The sequence below is a fragment of the Simochromis diagramma genome, unplaced genomic scaffold (genome assembly GCF_900408965.1).
Source record: "Simochromis diagramma unplaced genomic scaffold, fSimDia1.1 OVJJ01000746.1, whole genome shotgun sequence".
Taxonomy (NCBI): domain Eukaryota; kingdom Metazoa; phylum Chordata; class Actinopteri; order Cichliformes; family Cichlidae; genus Simochromis; species Simochromis diagramma.
This window is the reverse complement of record NW_024386757.1, coordinates 3,199,298-3,226,079: the sequence shown is the minus strand read 5'-3', so window position 1 is coordinate 3,226,079 and position 26,782 is coordinate 3,199,298. Positions and strand designations below refer to the sequence as shown.

The window sequence follows — 26,782 nt, the reverse complement described above, 5'->3', positions numbered from 1 at the left end:
TGGAGAAAAGCTTTATGGTCAAATGGGACAAAGAATTGAACTAGTTGGCCACAATGACGAGAGATATTATTGTAGTAGTAAAGATGAGGCAAAGCTGAACTCTGTAACAGTGTGAAGCATGGTGGTGGTAGCGTCATGCTCTTGGGATGTTGTGCTGCTAGAGGCTCGTGGTACATTGTACAAAGTGAACGGAATAATGGACTACCTCCAAATTCTCCAACTTCACGGCAAAGTAACAGCCAGAAAGTTGAAACTGTGTTCTAACACAGAGGCCTTCCCAACACACCAACCTCATGCCTATTAAAATTTGTGGACTATGCTTCATGCCAACCTACTTCAATGAACAGTCAAATATCCAGTCTGAATTATGCTAGAAGCTTGTTGTTGGCTCCCAAAAGCGTTGAAGTGAAACTTGCCACGAGACATTTAACCAAATTTTACTGATGTTGTATAATTTTGACCCTGAGATCAGATAAAATTCAATATAAATTCAAATGATGTCTTTTCCCTTTTTAAAAACAGCTGAATTCTAAGGGGTCTCTTTCCAGATGATCTGAGAAACCTTCCAGTTTTTAACTGAATCTGGCAATAATCTTCATCTCAAGTGTCTCCTGGGTAGGATAGTTCTCTTTCTTGAGTCCATTTTTCTGCTATTTTGTCCACTACCTTATAAAGCTGTTAAGGTGCTTCTTTTCCCTCAGCTCACTTTCAAGCTAACCATCCTCACCTTCTCTCTACAGCAGAACCAGCCCACCAGCACCATCTGGTCAAACATGTGTTCCCCCTCCCTGCATGGAGCTGTATACGGAGTACGCCCCAGCCTCTCCCACTCTCTTTCTTTTTGTTTCTGTGTAAAATGTATCTTGTCCCACAGGGCAGCAGAAGTAATTAAGGGTTAGCTCATATTCTGGCAGGGAAACGAAGGTTACCCAAGCGTAAAGGAACATTTTAATCCCATAAACAGCAGCAGGAGCTGCCTGTTGTGATAGCTGTGTGTACTTTGGTAACTGCTCAGTGTTTCGCAGTTCCCCTTTATTGAGCCCCTTAATCAGTGTAGACTGACCGGCTCAAGGTGAAAGCAGCTGAGCGAGCAGAGCTTAGCTTCTACTGCACCGTTTGATCCTCCCCCTTCCTTACCTGGGTAAGGCACCCGACCCTTGGTGACCAGCTCCGTCAGCAGGATGCCGAACGACCACACGTCTGACTTGATGGTAAACTTCCCGTACAACGCGGCCTCTGGGGCGGTCCACTTGATGGGAAACTTTGCACCTGAAGGAGAGTAGTGAGACCACATTAGCATTAACAAGGAGAGCATGTCTACACTTCAGGTTTATTCAGTTTAACATGATCCTTTTTTCTGTTATACTGGGCCTTCACAGTCCCTTATCATTTTAAACTAGCTTGATGAATTTATCTTTAAAGTACACACATATACATATATATATATATATATATATATATACACATATACTCATATATACATATACATATATATATATATATGTATGTATATATATATATATGTATATATGTATATGTATATGTATATGTACATATATATATATATATACATATATGTATATATATATATATATACACACAAAAAAAAACAAAAACACCCAGCACGCCCCCTGCGGGCGGTTTATCCTTCAAGCTCGGGTCCTCTACCAGAGGCCTGGGAGCTTGAGGGTCCTGCGCAGTATCTTAGCTGTTCCCAGGACTGCGCTCTTCTGGACAGAGATCTCCGATGTTATTCCCGGGATCTGCTGGAGCCACTCGCCTAGCTTGGGAGTCACCGCACCTAGTGCTCCGATTACCACGGGGACCACCGTTACCTTCACCCTCCACATCCTCTCGAGCTCTTCTCTGAGCCCTTGGTATTTCTCCAGCTTCTCGTGTTCCTTCTTCCTGATATTGCTGTCATTCGGAACCGCTACATCGATCACTACGGCCGTCTTCTTCTGTTTGTCTACCACCACTATGTCCGGTTGGTTAGCCACCACCATTTTGTCCGTCTGTATCTGGAAGTCCCACAGGATCTTAGCTCGGTCATTCTCCACCACCCTTGGGGGCATCTCCCATTTTGACCTCGGGACTTCCAGGTTATACTCGGCACAGATGTTCCTGTACACTACGCCGGCCACTTGGTTGTGGCGTTCCATGTATGCCTTGCCTGCTAGCATCTTGCACCCTGCTGTTATGTGCTGGATTGTCTCTGGGGCATCTTTACACAGCCTGCACCTGGGGTCTTGCCTGGTGTGATAGACCCCAGCCTCTATGGATCTTGTACTCAGAGCTTGTTCTTGTGCTGCCATGATTAGTGCCTCTGTGCTGTCTTTCAGTCCAGCTTTGTCCAGCCACTGGTAGGATTTCTGGATATCAGCCACCCCCTCTATCTGCCGGTGGTACATACCGTGCAGGGGCCTGTCCTTCCATGATGGTTCCTCGTCTCCCTCCTCTTTCTTGGGTTTCTGCTGCCTGAGGTATTCACTGAGCACTCGGTCAGTTGGGGCCATCTTCCCAATGTATTCTTGGATGTTCCTTGTCTCATCCTGGACGTGGTGCTGACACTCACCAGTCCCCGGCCCCCTTCCTTCCGCTTAGCGTACAGCCTCAGGGTGCTGGACTTGGGGTGAAACCCTCCATGCATGGTAAGGAGCTTTCTTGTCTTATGTCAGTGGCTTCTATCTCCTCCTTGGCCAGCCTATTACCCAGCAGGGTACCTGATCACGGGCAGGGCGTACGTGTTGATGGCCCGGATCTTGTTCACATATATATATATATATATATAATATATATAGATACATATATATATATATGTATATATATATATGTACATATACATATACATATACATATATACATATATATATATATATACATATACATATATATATATATATATATATGTATATGTGTGTGTGTGTGTGTGTGTGTGTGTAAATGCATATTATTGTATATGTGGTGGTCTTTCTCTTTTAAGTGAACAATGCTAACGTGTACAAATTTGATACCAGCAATACAGCCTGTAAAAAAATTTACAGGATAAAAGGAACATTCACATTTTCTCTTAGGTTCCCCTTCACACGCTGTCATTGATTGTAACTGATTAAACTTTAAAAGTACTTCCTGGGAAAAGTCAGGAAGGAAATTAGAGACCAGAGATTAAACATCAGAGGTCTGACTTTTTAAAAGTGAAGGGAAGCATCTAGCAGAGAGCAAAGAACATGTGTGCAACAAAATGACTTCATTTGTCAAAGGGAGGAAAGAAATTACAACATAATGACAGTATCTGCTGAGCACATAGAAATGGCATGAACAGCTGCTATGAGCTTCAACTAACCAGCTGGGAAATGACGATATTTACAGTATTCTGAGTGCTGACACGTACATTTGTTATAAACGTTAATCTAACATGACCCATAATTCTGCATGAAACTGTCTTTCTGCACATTTAAAGTTCAAATGTGGAAGAAAATGTTCCTTTGTTGAATTAAAAGGATTAAACCCAAGAATTATTTTATGAGGTCACAGCGACGTTTGACAAATATATTCTAATCAGTTCATTGTTGAGTGCAGATTTTCAGCTTTAATTCAAGTGGTTTAACTGACAAATACTTCCATAACCAGACGAGGGTTGTTTCCTTTTTATTTCATGACAAATGAAACTTAGATTATATCTGAAGTTCATTCAAAGTGTTGAACTTTAGAAGTTGCCAAATCAACAATCTGACTGGTTTTAAACAGAAGAAACACCCTCTTTTCTCTCGTGGACACTTTTGAGAAGGCAGGTGTGTCACTGCTAAAGTCTGCAATCAAGAAATGTCTCCATGAATGTAAATACGGGTGGTTTACAACACAGAGAGAGAGAGAGAGAGAGAGAGAGAGAGAGCTTCTGAACATGTGATCGTGTTATAGACAAACAGCTGAGGCAGTGTTATGGCCTGTATGGCCTTATGTTATACTTATGGTATCAATTTGAAAATCTTATGTTGCTTCTTTCTTAAGTAATTATCTTATTATATTGTTATTTACTAGGCAAATCACAGACTGAAATAACTAATGCAGTGTTTCAGTTTTTGGTGTCTCATATTCAGTTTCTTATGAATGATCTTCAGTCTTAGTTTGCTTACTGTTCAGATTTTCACCGTTGTGTATTCCCTCAGTGTTTCCTGGCTTTTCCGTCTGTGTCAGATTGCCTATGTTTAGTTTAGCTCTGTGTCTGTGTGCGCCTCGCTCCTTGTTTTATTTTGGTAGCATCTGTCTCTTGTGTATTGTGATTAGTTTTACTTCCCTCAGCTGTGTCTCATTCCCTATTAGCACTTAGTGTGTCTGAGTGTATTTAAAGCCTCGTTTCTTTGTACGAAGGCGTTCACAGCCTGCTTTAAATTTTGTTTCTTCCCTGTAATCACCACTGTTTGCTTCTTGTTGGCTGTCAGTTTTCTTGTGAATACTCGCCTGTGGTGTTTTCCTTGTGTTCCCTATTGAGCACAATTTGAACTGTTCTTTTTCTGAGACAGAATAAAACCGTATATTCTTAACCCTTTATATAGTTTTAACTCTATTTTGGTTTCAGAAAAATCTATTATTGGTGGTGGGGCGTTGACTCTGAGACAGACTGGCGATCTGTCCAGGCTGTACCCCATCTCTCGCCTACGGTAGCTGGAATAGGCTCCACTTTGTCCATGATCCCGAATTGGGTAAGCGGATTAAAATGGATTGATGGATGAAATGGCAATTAGATCAGAAAAAGGTCTGTGGATATTTATTTATACTTCCAGAATGCAGAATGTACAAATATGTTTTCTCCAAATCAGGGAACAGCTAGCACAGCCTGATATCTGAATATCTCAAAGGCTTCAAGGGTCAATAGTGAAGTAACATGATGTCCAGTTTAAAATCTCTCTGTGTCTCTGGGGCAGGGAGTGTCTTCCCTCAATGTCTGTGTTATTGAGAAAAATATTTGGAGCTGACTGGCTGTGCTGGCTAGTCATTTTCTTGTGGGTGTAATGCAAAGCTTGCAACTCCCAGAGCGAATTTCCTCCATGATCTAATGCAGTCAGGCAGCATGTGAGTTTGTGTGAGTGGGAGCATTAAGTATGTGCATTTAACATCGTTTCTGAGCGAGTTGGAAAGGAGTTAGAAGCCCTACCTTGTCGAGCCGTGTATTCGTTGTCTTCGATGAGCCTTGCCAGGCCAAAGTCGGCGATTTTGCACACCAGGTTGTCGCCGACCAGGATGTTAGCAGAGCGTAGGTCTCTGTGGATGTAGTTCATCCTCTCAATGTAGGCCATACCTGCTGCCACCTTGAGAACAGCACAGAAGGCAACAATAGCTAAAGAAATTTCTGTCTCAACTGTGAGTTGCTCTCACTTCATGAGAATACATTTAATAGCATCTATATCTATTTATCTATATCTATATCTAACGGTAGGTAAAGCTTGTGTTTTGATTGGGCAGCCCTCAGTAAGATATGTCATTGCAGTTTGGATTGGTTTGATTCAACTTCTCTCTCAATGACTCTCTATTTGCTAAAGATTTGGGTCAAATAAAAAGAAATTTACAATAGAAGCCCTCAAGTTATCTCTTAATGAAGTCCTCTAATCACATGATTAGAGCAATCATAAAGTTGCAGTTTTGAAAAGAGGACAACAATAAGGGTACACTGAAACTAGTGTAGAATCATATTTTATAAAGAACAAAGCTGTAGAATTACTGGCACAAATTCTGGGGTTGAAAAAGTGAGCCAATGCAGAAGTGCAGTTTCTGGAGTGGCCACTAGAGGCGGACTTTAGCCTTTAGTTGTTCTAAAATGCTGGAGCAAGAATCCTAACAGAGAATACGAGAGAGAGCGTATTTCTCCTGTACTGGCTTCTCTTCATTGGATCCCTTTTAAATCCAGAATCTATTTTAAATTTATTCAAATATATCACATATATTCTAATCTAACCAATGTCAGACCATATTCTAATCACATATTAGAATATATGTGATTATATTGAATAATCAGGCCCTATCTTAGCTTAAAAGACTTCATAGTACCACATATTGTAGGGTGTACCTTTATATAAATTTATAAATTTATATAAATCAAACTGAATTGAATTGAATATTTACATTTTATTCAGTGTCCTAACTGTTTTGGGATGTTTTGGAATTTATGGTTGCACAAACAGATTTTGCTGCCATAGCAGGACTATTTTCAGGACCATAACCTGAAGTCTGTGGCATACCTGTGCAGCCATGTCCACCAGGTTAGGCAGTTTTAACCCTCGTCCTTCTCCATCCTTTAAAAAGTCCAGTAAGCTTCCTGGAGTAGGCATAAAAACATGTTATGTTAGCACACATGTGCACAATAAAATAAATAAAACACAACTTTATTAAATCAGTTTTGGTTTCCGTGCCCTGTGCAATACAGGAACACAGGAAGTGTTTGTAAATCTGAAGTAAAATAACCTTGAAGAAAAATCAGGTGAATATCTCTTAGAAATAAGCCACAAAAGCTTGCTAGCTACAAAAATAAATATCGGATTGGTGGACCTAAAAAGATCCCCACATAAACTTCTACATTCATACAATTCCACAGTGGATCGGCTCTTTTAAAGGCACTCTCCAGCTTAATTGGCTAACCTAGATATGGCAGGCTCTTCACGCAGCAGACACAGCAACGTACATCAAAGTTTCCATTCTTGCATTCTCTGGTGATTAATGCGCGTCCACAACGCTTTCTTGTGGCATCTCTGAACTCCAGTGTTTTGAAGGACTGTTTTGCAGGCCTTAATCATCTCCACTCTCTTTGAAAGGCAGGGTTTGCCATTCCAGAGCGCTCACTCTTCAGACTGGAATGGAACAAAGTGCTTTGACAGCCATTTTTTTAAACTGGCCACAAGTTTCACTTTTAGGCCACAATATATGCTTTTTATGGCTTTATATTATATATATCTATAACCAGCAGATTGTGATTACTTTGCTAAATTTATTCTTTAATCTTTCCTCTACAGTTCTACTGTTTGGTGTACATGCCAACAACAAAAAGCAAGGAGATGATATCACATAAGAATGGACTGTTCAGAATCTCCTGCGGATAATTTGCTTTTCACTGAGATAGTGGTCAGTGAAGACACATACAGGGGCTTGGACTGAGCTGGTGACACAACCAACAGACAACATAACATAGAACTTTAAAATCTTCTACTAATGGAAATTATATTAATTTTAGATAGAAACTAATAAAACATGGTTAACTTTGCTTTGCAAAACTTGGCTGTGTTACGTTTTCTGAGTCTGCAGCTTACGCACAAAACCATACCAAGAGCTATTTCTCTTGTTTGGTGTTAGTCCTTTCCTCTCTCACACTTTGTTTCTGCACAAGGGTGAGAGAGGCAAACTCGCTGACATGCAACCAAAAGCAACGCAAGATCAACTGCTTTACAACACATTTTTGTCACACAGAGCTTTAAGCTTGTGTCTCCATTATTAGTTTTCTCTTTCAACAGAAATTCTGTAAAAATTCATCTTTTTCGTAATTGAATGGTGATGACAAAATTCTTCTATACGCATCACCGCCACCTCTTGCCAATAAAATCACTCTACATAGTATAAGATGCTTGTAAAAGCGAGAGAAACTGCATATTTTGAAACAGGAAACTGTTGCATCAACTCTTATTTTATAAAAATAATTATTTTTTAACAAGTGAATAACTAGCACTTTTGGGGTGCAATGAAAAATGCAAGTAAGCAGCTGTGGATTGTGGGTGTGTTCCATCTACCTTTGCCCATGTACTCTGTGACAATGTAAATGGGCTCCTCAGACACGACAGCGTAAAGCTGCACCAGCTTATCATGACGGAGTTTCTTCATGATCTGAGCCTCCTCCAGGAAGGACTCTGGGGACATCGTGCCAGGCTTCAGAGTCTTCACTGCCACCTTAGTGGTGCCATTCCACGTTCCTGGTACACAGAAGCTGGCATCAGTACAGTGGGAAAATGCATTCGTGTCATTTCAAAGTCAAGCTTGACAACCCTGTGCTCTAACCCGAAGACATGATTGGCAGGTGTGAGGCAACTGTAGTTTAAAAACATGGGGAAAGTCTTGCTTTGAAATGACAACGAGATAAACATGCAAGACAGGAAGCGATCGAGAGACTGAGGGAATAATCTTTCATGCACAGTGGTTGGGCTGAAGGATAATTAAATGTGTACGGGATTTGGAGCGGACATTGATTTGAAATGGCTTTTAAAGGCTTGGAGAGAGATTCAGCAGGGCTTTAAGAGTCACAATACGCCAACATGGGAGCGGATAATCCTTTGTAGGATGATCAACAAAGGCAAGCCTGTAAGCTCCTCACTGGTTACATGTCAGTGACTGTAACACAGCACGGCTATGCCTCCAATATGCACTCTATCAAAATACTGTGTGAATGTAGGTAAAGGTATGGATGACTACAATTATTTTATTGAAGCAGTACCTTTTTTATTTTATTTTTACAGTAAACATACAAGAATCTTAGGAAAGACAAATTTGACCTACTTGTTTGTTTTAAGGGGCTTAATTTAAGATTAAGCTCATATATCAGAGTGGGCTTCTGTAGCATCGTGGCTGTGCTTTCAATTTTGGAAGTCAGGACTGGTAACCTGCTGCTACAGTGGCCCAGAGAGGTCAAACATACTGCAACTGAGAAACCATCAGCAAATAGAGAAATACTGCAAAAGCACACAAAAAGTATTGTTGTGTGTGTTTGTGTGTACTTTTGCTGAGTATTTTCTGTTTGCTAGTGTTTTCTTAAGCTGCAATGCATTTCACCTTTCAGGGCCACCTCAGTGTTCAACTGGAATATTATAAGAATGCAAACATACACTGTGGGGTGGAAAACTATTCTTATAGGTATCAGCTGATTTTCAAAGAGACTTTATAGTTTATGTCTTAAGAAACTAAAACAAAAATCCTGTGGGAGTGCTGGAGAGGGATAAGAAAGCTCCAGCTTGCATCTGAAATGGCAAAATAGCTTCTTGGCACAATTATGAATACATAGATGAGCATAAAGGAGACTCCCCACGTGTACTTGTGGGGGGGGGGGGCAGAGTGAAAGTTTCAAAGTTTTGTCTTGAATTTTCTTACCATAAAACACATCGGCAAAACATCCTGTTCCCAGCTTTACTTCCAACTCAAGTGCGTCTCTGCTGATCTCCCAGGCATCATGACTCAAGCCCACAGTGTCAGGGATGTAGTTCACACACACGCCCGTTAAATTAAAGCACAAACCATCCGCACTCTCTACAGGGGAGGGGGTGAGGTAAGGCAAACAGGGTTAGGGGAAAGGAACATGCAGTGAGGTACACATGGAAGGAGGCCACCTTTAGGCTGTGAGAGTTTCCTGACACACTGGATGATTTTTCCAGATTATTTTGGCAGAAAAGTTTGGAAAACAAGGACAATTTGACTGGCAACACCCTCAATCTAAGAATTACCAACATTTTTGCCCCATGTTCTCATTTGATCGAACCCATCAGATTATTGGCCTGTGTTTTGGACTGTGTCTGGTGTCTCCGTCAGCTCTGTGTGGCTCCTTCCGAGTGGCCCCCTTACTCGGAGGCGACTCGATCCGTACCCATCCAAACCTCCCCAAACTGCCCATTCCCGAGACGCTTGATCAGCTGCAGCGACTCCCGTGGGATCTCCCACACGTCTTTGGTTTTGACGGACAGGTCAGCGAGGCGGGGCATGCCTTTGTGGCAGGGAACCACCAAGCGACAGCAGAGCCCCGCGGCTCGATCTGCACACAGCACACGGCAACGCGCAAAAAAGAGCAGAGACAGAGAGAGGGAGATGTACAGAGGGTTAGCGCAGCACCCTGCAGGAGACAAAGACAAGCTTCAGAGTGGCACAACAACTGGAAGCATAGTAAACATCAAAGCTGAGAACCAGCGCCTCTGTTTTCACTTTCTGGAGGGCACATGAGCTGAATACAGGTGAAAAGATTCAGGATGTGGCCTCTTTCATCCATCTTGATCATCAGATTAATCAGTTTGCTTACAAGTCACACGCGTCTCATACTTATAAAATTAGAGCGTTGTGATGTAGCACTGGCGGATGAACTTTTCACAACTGGCTTTTTATGTAATAACTTGTTAAGTATATTCTTCCTAATAGCCAAAACGAATAGAAATCTATTAAAATGTTCTCATTTTCTATAATATGATTTCAGAGCATAGTTAGAGTTGGAAGTCTACCTCTGAACTCCCAACAATCTGTAAAACAAGCGAGTACTGATTTATAGACTGTTGGGTGGGGTGGTGAAGGGGTTAAAACAGCAGACAGAAATACAAACGCCAGCTCTGACATGTAGCCAAACAGCCAAACTGGGGGTCGGTTGTTATTTCAAATTGTTGGCCGTCTACCTCTGAGTGTGCTATAAGTTCACAAGCATCATCTGTTTCTGGAAAGCTAAAATAAAACAGTACCTAGCTCTGCAGTTACAGCTGAAATTTAAATGACTTTAATGGTTATTTCTGGCCTGGGTTGGTAGAGTATCACAGTATAACACAGTATAACAGTAAAAGTCTTCAACACTCAATAGCAACAAGCAGAACTAAAGACTCTAAAGGCTTCCTGTGGCTAAGGGCATGGCGACGTGCACACGGTTTGCGATAACAATGGCCATTTATGTAAAGAGATAGCTGCACGGTAAAATGTATATATTTATAGTTATGTAACGTTAAATCATAGGTACTTTGTGTACTATGAAAAGCATTATCGACCATACTTGTTTAGGACGATGAGTGCCCTTTCCATTTAGATTAGGCCTGTTTGCTGTCACTTTAGCTGATAACACCACGACATCTATGTGCTCGTTCAAATCATTCTTTCTTATACTCTGAAGGAAGTCTCATGTTTGCCCCCGACTGATTAAGCCAGTGGATTAGGTCAGAGTTTCCGCAGGCATCCTCACGCTGATATTTAGATATTGCCTTGACAGCAATGATAAAGTGACCCTTGGTTTTATCCTCACGGTCACTGGTAAGACCCCAGGGTGTTTGCACAGGGCAGTAAAGATGAGATAAAGGCCCGCGTCTCACCCACAGGAGTGTTAAACCTGGAACACGGCCATCAAAGCCCATCTGGGCCACCTGTCTGCTGCCACAGCTGCTCCGCTCAAACATCAATACGGCTCTGTGTATTCTCCACTGGCTGTCATAAAAGCTGTCAATATGTGCACCGTCTCCACGGAGAAAACACAGAAGCAGAGGGTGTTTCACAGAAAGAGGTGGCGGCTTAAAGTGTGGAAAGCTCATTTTATTTTGAAGACCAAGTTAGTCTTCGTGATGCTGCTGAACTCGATTTTGCCTGCTCATAAATGTGTTATTGCTGACAGTTATTAAAGTTTATGTTCTGCTCTCTAATCAATTACAAACCTGAGCAATTCCCAACACCTCGTTTTGGTAGAATGATGGTAGGATCATACACAAATCCATTCAGTGCCTTATCACATCAATTTATCACGAAAAAAATAAATAAACAGAATATAAAAGTAGACAGGGCTAGCTTGTTAACCGTTTTATAATCGCAATAAATCATTTCAGAGGATTGTTTCCTGGTCTTCTCTTGGGTCAGTTGCCTTTAAAGACATTATTACGCAACCAGAATGTGAATGAGTGAGAGCAGGTAACAACACTCCTACTGTAATTTGTTCCACTGAAGCCACTGATTCTATCAATGCATTTTAATAAAATGTTATTTAAATGGTACCAATTCACAAGAAGGCATTTGACCTTATAAGGTAAAGACCAGAGAGTGATCTTGACATCAGTGGGATGCAAAAAGCAAAAGCATCATCATGAACTGCAGCCATTTATTTGTAAAAACACACTTAAGGAATCGGATTTCTACAACTAAAAATGCAAAACGATAAAAATTAAAAACAAAACAACAAATAAAACTCAGTACTCCTTGAAACTGACTATTTTATTTCATCACGTGCAGCTTTTAATTTTCTCTCTCGTGACTAGCAGAAATGTCGTTTGAACAGAGTAAAGCTAGGTTTGATTCTCAGCCTGTTAGTGAATTTGGCCAGATTAGCAGCCAAGAGTTATTGCTTTCTGACCCCTGCAGGTGATGCGAAGAACAGAACAACGCTCTACGATGCCCGATATGCTCCTCGGCTCTTCAGCAACATGTAAAATAGCGCAAAGCAGAAAGCAATAAAAGCAGAAGCCCTGCAAAGAGTCAAGGTTATTTGCAAAGGTGTGCTCCATATGCCATTTAGAGTGGCGATAAAGTGCAGGACGGACAGTTAATGTGCCATGACGCTAACGCATACAGAAAATCCATGGCACTGATTTTAGGACTTCAAGAGATCAATATGTCAATGACAACTGGAGCGTGACTGGAAAAGCACCGTTCTTAGTCAGAGGGACGCAGAATGAGAGAGATCAAACACAACAAATGAGCATGCTTTCAAAGAAGTACAAGTAGAAGTGAGACAGTGAGAAAATGCTGAAAAACAGAATCCGTGTTAACAAGTAATAAGTAAAACATATATGTGTCAGTGCACCAGTGGGGTGTCCGTTTCCAATAAGCTCAATATGAACACCAGGATGGGCTCACAGTGGCTCTTCAGGGTGTCAGAGTGCTCTCTCTGTGGCCTCTTGTTTGCTGCATTAAAAATTAATGTGAATCCAGTTGCACGTGAGACACAAACTAGCAGGTATTCCAACACAGGCCATGTCTTTGTGTCTCACAGTACGAGTCATCTTCTATTCTTGTATGTGAAAATGCAATAACAGCGTAACAGTGTTTGCTTAATGCATGTTCGATCAATTCACGGAAACGGACACCACACAAAACACTTTCCTATTTGGGCTTGTGAAAATGGGGTCACAGTGTCAGTGCTCTGCATCCACCGACAAATCTGTCTACGGCAACGTCTGTCTGGAAAGCTTTTAAAAAAAGAAAAGGCATTTCTCCCGTTTGATCTGCTTGTTTTCAGGCCAGCAATGCACTTTCTTCACATCAGCATCATACATTCAGCATTTCCCAGTACAGCATTAAATATTACCAGATTATTATCTGAACTTAAATTTATGTGATCATTCCTGTCTACCTGGACTGAAGCAGAAAGTACCAAGCTGAATTTCCTAAAACCTGGTGGAGAAGTGGAGCATGTAAAAAGGATAAACACATTTAAAACTGGAGGATTTTTGTTAAGATCAACCTATTTTATTTGTTTTTTTCTAGGTTCAAATTGATTCTTATTATCTTACACTCGGCATTAGTGAGGCTGTTTTAGCTCTGTTCCCTCTCCATTTAGACTGACTGACTGACTGGTTGTCCATCTTAAACAAGCTTTTAACAACATATATATATCTATATGAAAAAAGGGAAAACTAATAGCTTTAGTGGAAGCATTGTACTGTAAGCGTCGAGTTTAGAATATTAGATATATTAGATAATATTAGAATATTATGAACATTATTTAACACATAGTGAGTCAGAAAGGTGACTGAAGATCATGGGAATCATCCAGCAGCCTACATCTACTGCAGCATAATTAAGGGAGGATTCAGGGTCACCTGATCCAGCCCTAACTATATGCTTTAGCAAAAAGGAAACTTTGAAGCGGGAGACAGATAGTGTCTATCTCCTGAATTAAGCTGGTTCCACAGAAGAGGGGCCGGAAAACTAAACGCTCTGCCTCCCATTCTACTTTTAAATACTAAATATATAAGTATATATACTTTAAATATATAAATATATAAGGATTAACACACAAACGTAGCCCTATACCTCTACAAACATATAAAACCATATTGTATTATCTCATAGTATATTTTGTCCTAACAAAGAGGAGAAAATCCAAACAGACCAGAATGAGAATATTTTGAAATTCTTCAAATTTACTTGAATAAATAATGACAATTGTCTCATATTCAATGTTTTCTGAAACAAAGAGCTCTACACCTGCACAGACTCTTCCTTTAGCCATTCTCCACCTCTCCATCAGCTTTAATGACATTCAACCAAAACGGCACTGAACACTGTTGTGGCTCATGTGGAAGAAGCAATTACAATCTAAAATCATTCAAACTGAACAGTCACACATTTACAAGAACAAACTGCAAAGCTACCTTTTTTTAAGTCGACCTTAAATACACAACAAACAAAAATAGTTACAAGTTTACAGAACATGACAAATTATAGAATCTTTGTATTTTACCTGAATAGTGCTGAACCAGCTGCTGCAGTGTTTCAAACTGAGCCCTGGTAGTGATGTAGTAGCCGCCGCTGTCTAGCTTGCGGATCTTATAATGCTTGACGTGGTCGCCCTTGAGATCATCCCAGTCCCGTATGGATAAGGAAAAGGCACCTGAGGAAGACAGACCAGGAGGTTCGAATCACTGCACACCACGTTCCCATTCAACACTTCAGTACTCACTTCTACCTATCCAGTTCTGCTGCTATTCAAAAAGCAGAGGCTATCACACTACACTTTTACTACAAAAGTCTTTTGGGAAATATGAGAGCTTAGAAAATACTCCATGCATTCTACTTGTGATTACACCATCAGGCAGCTGTGAACACTTCTTACTCCTAAGTAGTAAATCTGTCATGGCATAAACACACACACTTACAGGTCGATGTGTGTCAGTGTGTCTGGTTTTTTTTTTTTTTTACCCTTTGTGGTTTCACTTTCTCGGATGAGATAGGTGCCTCGAGGGTTGCCAGTAGACAGTAGCTGCCTCTCTGCATCCTTACGGCCCAGTTTACCAAAGTACCAGCTGCAAATATAGGAAAAGAAGTCAAACACAGACACACTGCAGTCACTGTGTTCAAGTCATGCATAAGGTCACATCATAGTACTACTATTTCCAGGGGTATTGCCAAAAATGGTTCTGACAAGGAATCAGAAAATCCCGGACAGTATCGTGGAGCTTTTTAGTCTGATGATGCTAAAAGACTGTTAAGATAAGCGTAATTCTCAAGAGGCCATTCATTTGTCCAACATTTGTCCAACGAATGAGGCCAAAATGTGTATGATAGCACTGGAACACGGGGTTTGTGATGTCATCACTGAGAGCCCTGCTGCCAGCTGACCTTTTAACATTATGTAACACATGATGAAATCAAGTGATGATGAGACGGTCAACACTGATATTATGGATGGAGAGTAACACTGACAATCTACATTCCTACATTACATATTTGTTTCGAGTATCACAACATAGCAACTAGAGGTGGGAATCACCATACATCCCACGATACGATCTTATCACAATACTTAACGCACGATACGATATTATTGCAATTTTTTAAAATATTTTGCGATATTTAGATTCTGTACATAAAGGTAAACTTTATCAATATTCATTTTATCTAATATCAAAGTCTCACACTCAGTCTTTCTCTCATTTCAGTCAGTTTTATTGTTGACAAACTTGAACGGTTTGTATTACAGTCTAGTCCAACTTAACTGAATGCAACCATCTGGTACAATTATAGCTATTCTGAACTATGAAATTTATGAAAACTATGCAGCCCATTCAGCAACTGAAGAATTTGAAAGTAAATTAAAACAAAATATAATTTTACATTAAATAAAAAGGTTTTAAACTTAATTAAAATAAAACATGTCTTAAATTAAAATAAGTAAACTGTCATGTTTATTGCTGCCAAAAAAAAAGTTAAATACATTTGGACAGTGAAGGAATGTCAGGATTCTTGCTCAGAAAAAGGAGCTGATCAACATGCTCTGAAGTCAGAGCGTGTTCCAGTCCACAAAAACTTTTTTTGTAACAAAATATCGATTTCTGCTGTCCCTGTATCGCTACATTATTAGCAAACAAAATATCACGATACTACACAGTATCGATTTTTTCCCCCACCCCTAATGGCAACATGAGAGCAATAATTTGGAAAACGATTCGTGCTCAACACTACCCAGCAGCTGTCTCTGCTCCCCTCACAGATTTCTGAGTTAATTATAAGTGCCCTTTCAACTGATGGATGTACTACAACCCTAAGCTCCATCAACAACAGCATCAATTACCGCTTTGTTAGCTACATTTAACTACATTTTTATAGAAAAAAATACACTGCTCAAAAATCTTAAGGGAACACCTGATCATCACAGTATAAGTTAGTCAGTTAAACTTTAGGGATATCAATCTGTCCAGCAAGGATGCATAAACTATTGTGAGTGGATTGTAAATGCTTTGGTGTAAATGAAAATAACAACAGGTACAGTATAAAATCAACAACAAGACTGTCACGGTCCTGGGTCGGTGACTCAGTGGTTTTGTATTTTTGAATTATTATATAGTTTCTGAGTTCATGATTTGTCCCTGCTAGTCTCCTAGTTTTTGTCTCAGTATTTCTAGCTCCCTAGTTTTTTAGTATTTGCTGATTTCAGGTTTTGTTATGTGCCTTCCCTGTGTTCCGTGTTGTGTCTAGTCTGTGCCTTCCTGTCCCACGTTTCAGGTTCATTGTGTTAAGCTTACATGTCTTGAGTTCAGCCTGTGTGTTTCCTGTTTTACTTTGATGGTCCTGGTCCTTTGTCAGTGTAGTCTGCTTTACTTCCTGTGTCTCGTTATGTCAGATTAATCCCAGCCGTGTGTCCCTCCTGTTATGCATTCCTGCCTCGTTACCTGGTGTGTATATAGTGTGTGCTTTCCTTTGTTCAGTTTGATCGTCTGCGTTTCCTCCTGCATGTTCTCATCCTCTGTGGTTCCTTTGGATTACCTCTGTCCTTGTGTTTCCAAGTTTTCTAGTTTCAGGTTTGTGTTATCTTATGCTTAGTTTTGGTTAGTTTTCTCTGTTCCACCTGTTTGTACTTTTGTTCAACCATCAATAAAGGCTTTTGTTATCATCCAGCTTCGTCTCAGTTTGCCTCCACTTGGGTCCTCAGCCTCACTCCTTCCATGCCAACTGCCCCGGCAGACGTGACAAAGACAACCTCCAACAAGAGATCGTCGTTCTCTCCTTGTCCCCCTGACTCAATTTTCTTTAGTTTTTTGTTTTCAATAGGATCCTTGTCACTACTGGTAGCATGAAACAGTACCTGTAGTCCATTCAAGTTGAGGAAGTAGTCTGGCTCTTTTAGAAAGGCACATAGGGTTTTCTGCATCTCCTAATACAGTCTCACAAGTGTTCAGGAGTAGCAAGAGACATGAGAAGAGCTGGGCAGGGATATATACATGCATTAACCCTGAAGCTGGACCAGTATGTACTTCTTTGTGTGAGCAGGGGCATCATTACCAGAGCCCTCCAAAATGACCTCCAGTGATCTACTTGTGCATGTTTCCCAACAACATGTCAGAATCAGATACTATAAGGTTGACATTGGTGTCCTTTATCAGGCCCTGTGCTGACAGACCAACACCATATAGTTTGAATGGCATTCACCAGAGAACACCAGAACTGGCAGGTCTGCCACTGGTGCTTCATTCTCTTGTCCTATGTGAGCTCGTTAGCTTACCACTGTAGGAAAATGCTTCTCTACAAAGCTAAATGCACAAGAATAATATAATTCTTCACAGTGAATTGACTGAATCTTGATTCAGAAAAACATCTGTATGGAAGATTACAATAATCCATCCATTTGATGTCTGAATCAAACATAATACTCTTTATAGTGTCACATAAATGCCATTTTATAAGGCCAGTAGAAAAGCTTGCCTTGAGTATAAAGTATAAACTGTTCCTCTCTCCTGAACTTTCTTTCTCAGAAGGTTAATGTGCGGCTGTCAGTCTGAAGCTTCACATCCACTAATCTCAAAGTACTTCAGAGCACATTCTCTATGAAACTCAGCGGGTATGAACAAGTGCACGCTCACACACATATGCTACTTACTCTTCAGCCTGGATAGAGTCCACTGGAGCCACATAATTACTGGGAATGTAGCCGCTGCCACCGGTAGTGAGGGAGCGAGCATCCCACCAGTCCCCTTCACTGAAAGAAAAAAAAAGAGGAATAGGGTGAGGAAAGGAGAACATTCATACAACTTCATTTTATATGAGCTGACATGCTCTGATCCACTCACTTGTGCAACATATATAGAACTCTATAATCCCTATATAAGTTTAAAATTAAGAAACAGCTAAAAGAAATGCACGTTATCAAGGAACAGCTCAATGAGTTCAGGAGAGCATATTTTAGCCGCTGAAGTAAGAACATAATGATGATATAATAAAGATGTATTTTTTTGAAGGTGTATATTATTATTTCCTCATCATCAGAAAACACGTTATAAAAAGCTGAAGCTGGTCCTGATGTTTCCTAACGAGACGAGGAAGAAACTGAGATTCTGGGTTCATCCAATCCTCATGAGAAGGCAGCAGCAAGGAGACTTTCATGGTTTAAACCAGGAGTTCGAGTTAAAGCACCACATCTGGAAAAAAATTCACAGAGGCTGAGGTGAAATAGTACTATACTAGTAATTATAATATATTATAATAATTCAACCAGGCTGCATTTTGAGCTACAAGTACACTCGTTGCCAAATGCAGTCATCTGATTGGTCAGTTCTGTTTATTTAGACCTAAAAAATCTGAAAACTTGAGCTTGGCTCAAAAAAATGAATCCATTGAAATTACCAAGTCAGCGTGAAGGTCTGAAAAATGCTCACTAGAGTGTTCTATAATGTTCTACTAGAAATAATCTCCAAGGACAAGCACTATATCCCCCAGTCCTCTGAAATGTTTGTTGAAAAACTACTGCTGGCCTCCAAGTTCTTAATTAATAATAAGCAATCAATTGTAATCAAATAATAATTAAAGTTCTAAAACAGACGTCTTGATATGAAGACTATAATGTCAAAAAGGAATTTGACATTAATAAGCTAAATCAAGTAGCTAAATCAATATTTTTGACCCATATTAAAAATATAAAGACAAAGTATGGAGATCACAAAACACTGAGAGGTGGAATCACACCAGTAGTTTAGAGTTTCAGATTGGATTTGCCAACAAAAGTAAAAATGTACTGTATGGTCCCCAACCCCCGGGCCTCGGACCGGTACCGGTCCGTGAGTCGTTTGGTACCGGGCCGCGAGAGTTGAGGCTCAGGTGTGAAATGTATGCTTTTCAGGGTTTTTATCGGTTTTCAGCGTTATTTTGTTATCGTCTTTATCGTTAACTCGGTTTTCCTGGGTCTTTTCACGTGTGTTATGAATAAATCTTCTTTTTTCCGTACCAGTACTAGTTTTATCCGCGACACCTTAAAGGCCGGTCCGTGAAAATATTGTCGGGCATAAACCGGTCCGTGGCGCAAAAAAGGTTGGAGACCGCTGCTGTAGTATCTAACAATGTACCCTTCGTCTCTCCATCTCTGTGCTAAAACAGTGCCTCACTGACATGCTGTACCACTCTGCACTTATTACTATCATGTCCCTTACACACTGGGAAGGAATGGCTTTAGATGTGTGTGAGTTTATCTATGCATGAGAGAGACTGTTATAAGACAGAGAAAGAGACAGAGACAGGGGAGTGGAGGAAAGGGGAGGAGCGCAGAGGCGTTGCTGAGCCTTCATTTATTCTGAATAAAGCCATGATGAGGATTGCCTGGGGACGACATCCCAGGCAGAAACAGACACGCTTCCCTTTGTTCAGAGGGGATCCCTTGGGAAGGGAGGGAGAGAGGCACACATGAAGTCTCAACAATAAACCTTCTGAGGGTAAAAAGTATGCAGCAGTAAGAGGATGTGTTTTTCTGTGTAATGTCGATATGTGTGTTTGCATGGAACCGGGGAGGCATAAACAGACGGGGTGGGGTGGGCCCCAGTCTGTCCCGCTGCCTCTTTTGTCTCCTGAAACAAACCCTTTAAACCAACTCTGCACCACCACAAAAAGACTGAAAACAACAACGAGAGTAAACAAGGAACCTCCCTCCTGTCTCCAAATGGATTCAAATCCTCTTTCCCTGTGGTGACTGCTGATGAGAGTATAATTAAATACAGCACTGTGTCGACTGAGACGAGTGGTACAGACGGCCATTCACACCACAACACGTTTATTCATAGCCTGTGGTCGGATCAGAACAATTCAAGTTGAATTTACTAATAGTGTAATCATGTAGTGTAGGATTCTTTTTCTTTATTATGTCTGATGAAGCTACACAATAACATGCTCAATGGTGGCTTATAAAAAAACCTGAGCTGAAGGGAGTGGCTTCTAAACATTCAGGGATGTTTCCTTTAGGATGCCATCATGTAACACAAAGGAGACACATTGCCTTCTGTCAGCTGAGACTCTCCCAGAACTAGTTTGTTGCCCAGGCAGGCGGGGGCATCTGTTAGTCACTGCCAGCTCTGACAGGCTGGAGCAGACGAAGGCTTTAGGCAATTTTACTGCCTTTCTCCACCAGGGGTCAGTGTGGGCAGCTGAAAGGAGCCCTGACCATACTTGAGGCGTGGGTGGATGGAGAGAGGTGGAAAGGAGAGAAGTAAGGGAGTAAAGATATAGCTCTCTATGTTTCATGCTGGGGAGAAAGACATACAGAAAGGAGGAAGAGGAGGGAGGTTGGGGCTTTAATGACACTATTTTCCTGCTCTGGCTGGAGCCCTGGAAAGGCCGAGGTGTGTTGTGGAATGTGCAAGACAGCGGCTAAGTGGGTGTGGCGAGAAGGAAGGCTAACCTTGTTGTGCCATAAGGCACTCATGTATGGACAAGAGGCTGAAAATGAAAATGAATCAGAAGAAAACTCACATGGGAACTGCATTACCTTTTAACAATAGAGGCTTGTGCTTGTTTATAATATAGTATCAGTAAGACCACCAATACAAACATCCATGTTACTAAAATTAGCAGCACTGACTCACTTCTACAAGGAATCATGGGGAATTTGTGAACTTTTTTCCCATTTTTGACCTAAATTTAGTCTCTAAGGTTTATATAGATTGCTCCACCGTTAGAATTTACTTAGAATTTTCTCTGAAACCAAAAAGATAAATTTGTGCAATTTCCACATTATTTCTAACAAACTACTTCAAGCTGCTGCCCGATTAATTTGACAACCCATATTAGCATGTTGATTTATTTATATTTATCAAGGACAATGGAAATCAAGATTGTAAAAGCTAAAAGCTGAAAACTTAGCGGTCCACCCTCTTATCTCAATATGGTCACTCCAAAACCAGTGGGTGACAATTACCATTTATATGATTTCAGTCAGGGAAAGCAAGGTAGCACTACTTGCCCAGTGAAATCAAAAAATAAACATCAATTTCAAAGCAAACGATTTCTTTCCCTTTGCATCTCAAACAGCGCTCTTCATCATAGCCTGTCTCATCTCTTTCCGTCTCTTAAAAATTACTGCCATATTGTTGTCGCTGGAAGCAGCCTTAACTCTGAATGACTATGAGTCCAGTGAAATCTGAAGTGTGTCTCATTTCTGCTGGTGTATCTGTCCTGATTTAAGCTTGTCACAATGTAAAGTCAGCAGCTTTTTCTGGTGTCTGTGTGTGAGCATTGTGGATAAACCTCTCGTATTTGACAAGAAACTGATAAGAGACAAGAGACTAGCGAGGTAGACAAGCTGCTGCTGGCTCTGCTTTCACTGCTCTGAGATCAGTTACCATCTGCACCTACTGTTAGCAAGTAAACAAGCTTCTGTGATTTCTCATCTTTGCATATAAGTTTGATCTTATTAGCCTTATAAGGAAAACTGAAGTCAATATCAGTGTTATACACTATACTATACAGTGTTATATACTAGATTGATAGAAACTTTGTTTTCATGGTTGCATTCTTCTTACAAGTAATAAACCCAACTTTTCTCTGAAAAATAAATATTCAATTTTGAAATCCAGTAGCAATATACCAGCAACGTAATACTGTCACTCCACTGTGTTCATGTGCTTAGAAATCACAAAACTAACAGCAACACTCACAGCCTACTGTTTAATTCTGAAACTATATGGGTCCCCTCTGCAGTGCTATTCTGCACATGTACTGAGCAACCTTATTACAATGAAATGTGAAGGAGAACAGGGTCACAGCGCAGTCCCAGCAGTGTTCATGCTCTCCTCAAATGTCAGCGCACTGCTGCAGGAACCCAAACAAACAGAGGCAGGCTGAGATGCAGCCGGATGCAGACACAAAGACAATGAAAACCATCAAGGATAGTTAAAGAGCTGGCAGATGATTGTGGCTCTTTTCTCGTGCAGTCTCACACACACACACACACACACACACACACACACACACACACACACACACACACACACACACACACACACACACACACACACACTTTGCTGCAGTTCTGCTGACTAGCAGAAAGGCAAGCCAACATGACTGTGGGTGTAACCTAGGCACTTCCTGTTCAGAAGGAAGTCTTGAAGTTACACTACACTCATCACTGCTGGTTGGAGATCCTGCTCCACCCTCTGTAAAATCATGACTGTCATATTGCTTGTTCAAGCCACCACTTTTACCTCATGTGAAAGGCTCTGCACCCTTTAATGCCATACCCTATGAAAAGCTGCTGCCAATTCTGGCTTTCTCAACCAGCTACTGTGGTCTTAGGTCTTATTTCATGGTTTGAATAATTGAGTTTTCAACACTGAGGTTGCCAGAGCAGAATACAGCTTTTATGTTTTTTATAATTTCACAAACTGAAGCAGTAAAGCAGGCTTATTTTGGGCTCTTTCCTGCTCTACATTATGAAACCAAAACATTTCTTTTTCGTGTACAAGCTGCCACTTTCGACTCATCTGAAAACTTGTCTGCGCCTCTCCAAGTAGCTAGCGCCATCTTCTCGTAGACTTGCATTTCTCCTGAGTGTGGACAGACTGATAAGCAGCTGCAACTTACGTGCTGTTGATAATCTGGAACCTCTCTCCCTTCTTGAAGCTGAGGTCATCTTCTGTCCGTGCCTCGTAGTCATAAAGTGCCACAAAGAGGGTGACTCCTGCAGGAGGGACCAAACCATAGTGTCAGCGCTAGGAGGATTAGCAAGAAAATCAAGTTTAAAATGACACTCTGAACTGAAATGAGCTGCAACAACAGCTCCTTCACAATGAGGATAAAGGAACAAATGTGTGAAGTACATTGTATGGTAGCAGATCTTTTTAAACTTTTAAAATCAGAACAACATGACTTTTTAGATGCAACTCCTAGAAGGTAAAAATTAAAGATCTTGTACAAGAACTTCAGCCGAATGGTTGAAGACAAAAGCAGAAAAAATGGAACTATTTGATTTATTGTATACTATTGTATGGTACTAAGGAGGTTCTTAAAATATATTAAAACTATTTTTTGGTTGGCAGTTGGAACTGTTTAGCCTGAGGTAGTAGAGACTGACTGTACATACACTAGGATAGGTTCTGTTGTAGCTCCGTAATGCTTTTTCTAACATAGTCATGATCCAAATCCTCTTTAACATGTTCAGTGTTGATGAGACTCCTTCTACACACAAGTACTGCCGTCACTTTCTGTGTATATAATCAAGTGCTCTTTGAGGATAGACTGTTAGAATGTTTAGCCCTTAACTCCCTTCGCAGCATTAATTTCACCGATAACCACAAAATGCTGAAGATTCTTGAAAGAAGATCAAGGAGGAGATACTATGCTGCCAACCATGGCTAAATTGGAAAGAGCAATGGACAACAGCACCGTCCATCTTTCCAGAGAGACATTGATCGATTGCACTGGGTTGAAGTCCAATGACTAAATCAGAAACAGACAAAAACGAGCTAAAAAGATACAAGTTCAGTTTCTGTACAATCATGGTGTGTGGTGGATGTGAATACCGGATCATCTGAAAGATAAAACATAAACATTGAAATATCAGATAGAAACCTTGTTTTATAATGGTTTCAAACCATCAAACCGACACATCAGACACAAACTAAATCCACCAGCTTCCTGCAGTTTACCACAAGTTATATTTATGACCTTCTAATACCTTTATTAATGCCACTATGGTTAAGCAATTTGACAAAGCAATAATATTTGGTTCATGTAGTTCATTGCAGGCTTGCCCATGTCCTTGTCACCGCGGAAATCTTGTATGTAGGCTATCAATTTAGGCTAATATGTTAGAGCTGCTTGACCTGGAATTGCTGCTTTTCACTGATTTGATTCCTTCTGTGCCAGGATCGAAACCCTTGAGCAATATTTTGAGATTAATTTTAAATTGTAATGTTAGAAAAAAAAGCTGTATGTTGATTCCTGCTTCTCAGGTCTTAGCATTCTGAATATTTGAAGACCTGATTTACCAGTTAAGTCCTTATTTTTAGATTATTGTCTTCATCTTTTTAAGGATTCAGGAAGGCTTTTAGTCCTTTTTCCCTAAAAGAACCAGCGAGTCTTAATCATACAGATCACGTTTACTCTGTGACACTATATGCTTTATATTTGATATTTGTAGACTAATTTTTGCAGAATCAATATTCTCCTCCACCAGTTTTGTTAATTTACCTCTTATCACAGATGTAAGAAAGAACAGTATCCTTTAAATATCTATCTCAGCACTGTTTTCTGACCCTTACACACCTTTTATAGAATATGTTATTGGATAACAGGAGGTCAACAATAAAAAGAGAGTAAGGAAGAAAGAAATTCAAACTGGTACAGTAATAAAAAAGCAATAGAAGAAACAATCAAAAAGGCATTTTGTCTAAACACTGGCTCAGTCAAATTCTGGCAACATTGTGACATGGAGTGATCTTTGCTTACCTTTAATTGAAGCTAAAACCCACACAGAACTGCTAAAACTGCTACAAGATAGTTTCAAAGTGTTGGCAAAAGTTCAAAATTGACCTTACAAGCCAGAGCTTCTGCTTGCCTAAAGCAAATCCACCACTTCAATTAGATAAAGCTGACAGTAATGTGAATGTAGCAGCAGGGCAGCCAAAGGTCCGACATTGAATTGTCCAGTGACAGAAGCTTGAATATGGACTTACTTCAATCCAGCCTGACTCCCATCAGACTGGCTAAAACTCGAGATAAAGACCAGTGGCCTGCAAAACCTTTTCAGCCATGCCAGCATTATCTCAACGACTCCACACAGACAAGACTGAAAACATCAAGCTGGCTGAAATAGAGCAGAAGTTGTTGTTTTCCCTTTCAAAAGCCATTACAAAGTGACTTTTATGAACAAATCTCGAATTCCTTTCTGCTTCTCTGTTTGTCACACCAAACTGCAATAATCCTGACAACAAGGCAGGTGTTGTGGAAAGTTCAACTGGAAAACCCCGCAATGTGTGAAACTAAAGCAGTTATGTAATGCTTTCAATGTCCAAATAACGATTCTACTGACTGGGACTGAGTCAAATGAATGCAACGACTTGGATAAGTGAGAGCAAAACAACCTGCTTATACAATATGAGTACTTATTAATACAGTGTGAAACCCTTACTCTTCTACACTGATCCAGTTGTCTTTACACTGTATTTGTAATGTTACTTATAACAGATACAACTTCGAAATCTAAAGTTGTTAACAGTAACATCTGAAAGGTTGAAACATCATTTTTATAACAGGCTTTACATGGCAGAATCTGTAATCTAGCTGTGTTTGCATTTTCTATAACATTTTACCACAAATAAAACAGATTAAACAGTTACCTCCTCCTAACCTGCTGATATCATTAGCTGCTATTAGCCCATTCTACATCTATTAATGTGGGCATATAATGCTTTGATATTTGCTGAGTTTACCCATTTTTTGGTTAACATTACATAAAGCAGAAAATGATACTTGAGGTAATTTACAAACAACCCCATAATTTGTACAGAGAAGTAGCTGTAGCTCGATTGCACCATCTGGAGCACAGTTGAACACACATGCGAGTGGCATAATATGGCAAGTTGGTAACTACTTTGTGAAATACATTGATGGAAAGTTTTCCTCTTTCAATATTAGGTGAACATACTTCACGTAGATATGCAGAGAAAAAGCAAAAATCTAGTTCTGGTAAGTTATAGAAAGAAAATTGTTTTCTGCTGACTTTTTAGTGGATATATATAATGTCATTTACAGAGCGTGATATTTTATTAATTTCAACATATTGGCAGATGTTCTTTTTTCTTGAAACACATAAAACATAAAGGTAAGTGTAGTTCTTTATTGTTCCAAACACATATGCCACCAACAAGGAAGCCCTCTGGTGGACAAGCTATACAACGTCAACACACATAACATAGTTGAAGGGTGTTTCTTATTTCTTCTTTTTTTTAATTTAATGGCTATTACTGATACTGATAGACTGACAAACAGATAATATCAAACAGACCATTTTTCAATGCTATTTGAATGATTGTCTTTCGCCAATTAAAAAACTACTGAGATGACGGAGATACCTCTTATGGGAGGTTAAAGTGCAGACAAGAACATGTAAACAGCCATACGTTACCATACGCATGCACGCAAAGCTCCTGAAAGTTGAACAAGAAAGTTGGGCTTTGAACTGGAATTTATCTTAACGACAGACAAAAACTTCTCTGATTATCTGGATGCTCATCTTTCTTCCACCATTTCATCAACTGTAACTGTAATGATATTATCAATAACAAATGATGGCTCCAGTTATGAAAATAAGACCCCAAATCAAATATTATCTTTTAACAGCTCGGAAATCCAATTTTAGTTTCGCTCCATTTGTCTCGCCTTGTAACAGGTCTCAGGTCTGAGACGACAGCAGCTGTTTGATGCTGTGGAGTGTTTGACATATGAAAGCTGAACGGGCAATTCTTTAGAGTCCACTTACACCAGCTTGATAATTCAAGTAATTTCTCATCAGAGTCTCATCAAACGGATTCTTTGTCAGGAGGCAGCAGTGATATGA

General features: G+C 40.2%; 1 protein-coding gene across 6 annotated transcripts in view; it reads right to left on the bottom strand.

Moving 5' to 3' along the window:
* The window catches only part of fynb (FYN proto-oncogene, Src family tyrosine kinase b), a 77,725-nt gene that overhangs the window by 2,526 nt on the left and 48,417 nt on the right, over positions 1–26,782 (bottom strand). For 4 of the 6 annotated variants that reach the window (XM_040027948.1, XM_040027929.1, XM_040027939.1 and 1 more), the window contains exons 4-12: positions 22,807–22,903; positions 17,846–17,944; positions 14,671–14,774; positions 14,213–14,362; positions 9,608–9,772; positions 7,770–7,949; positions 6,234–6,310; positions 5,153–5,306; positions 1,138–1,269 (exon numbers count right to left, since the gene is read on the bottom strand). In XM_040027948.1, the coding sequence (XP_039883882.1) occupies positions 1,138–1,269; positions 5,153–5,306; positions 6,234–6,310; positions 7,770–7,949; positions 9,608–9,772; positions 14,213–14,362; positions 14,671–14,774; positions 17,846–17,944; positions 22,807–22,903 (1,158 nt within the window). Of the gene's footprint in view, positions 1–1,137; positions 1,270–5,152; positions 5,307–6,233; positions 6,311–7,769; positions 7,950–9,117; positions 9,274–9,607; positions 9,773–14,212; positions 14,363–14,670; positions 14,775–17,845; positions 17,945–22,806; positions 22,904–26,782 lie in introns of all 6 variants that reach the window. The other 2 variants (XM_040027974.1, XM_040027965.1) reach the window with 2 other exon arrangements.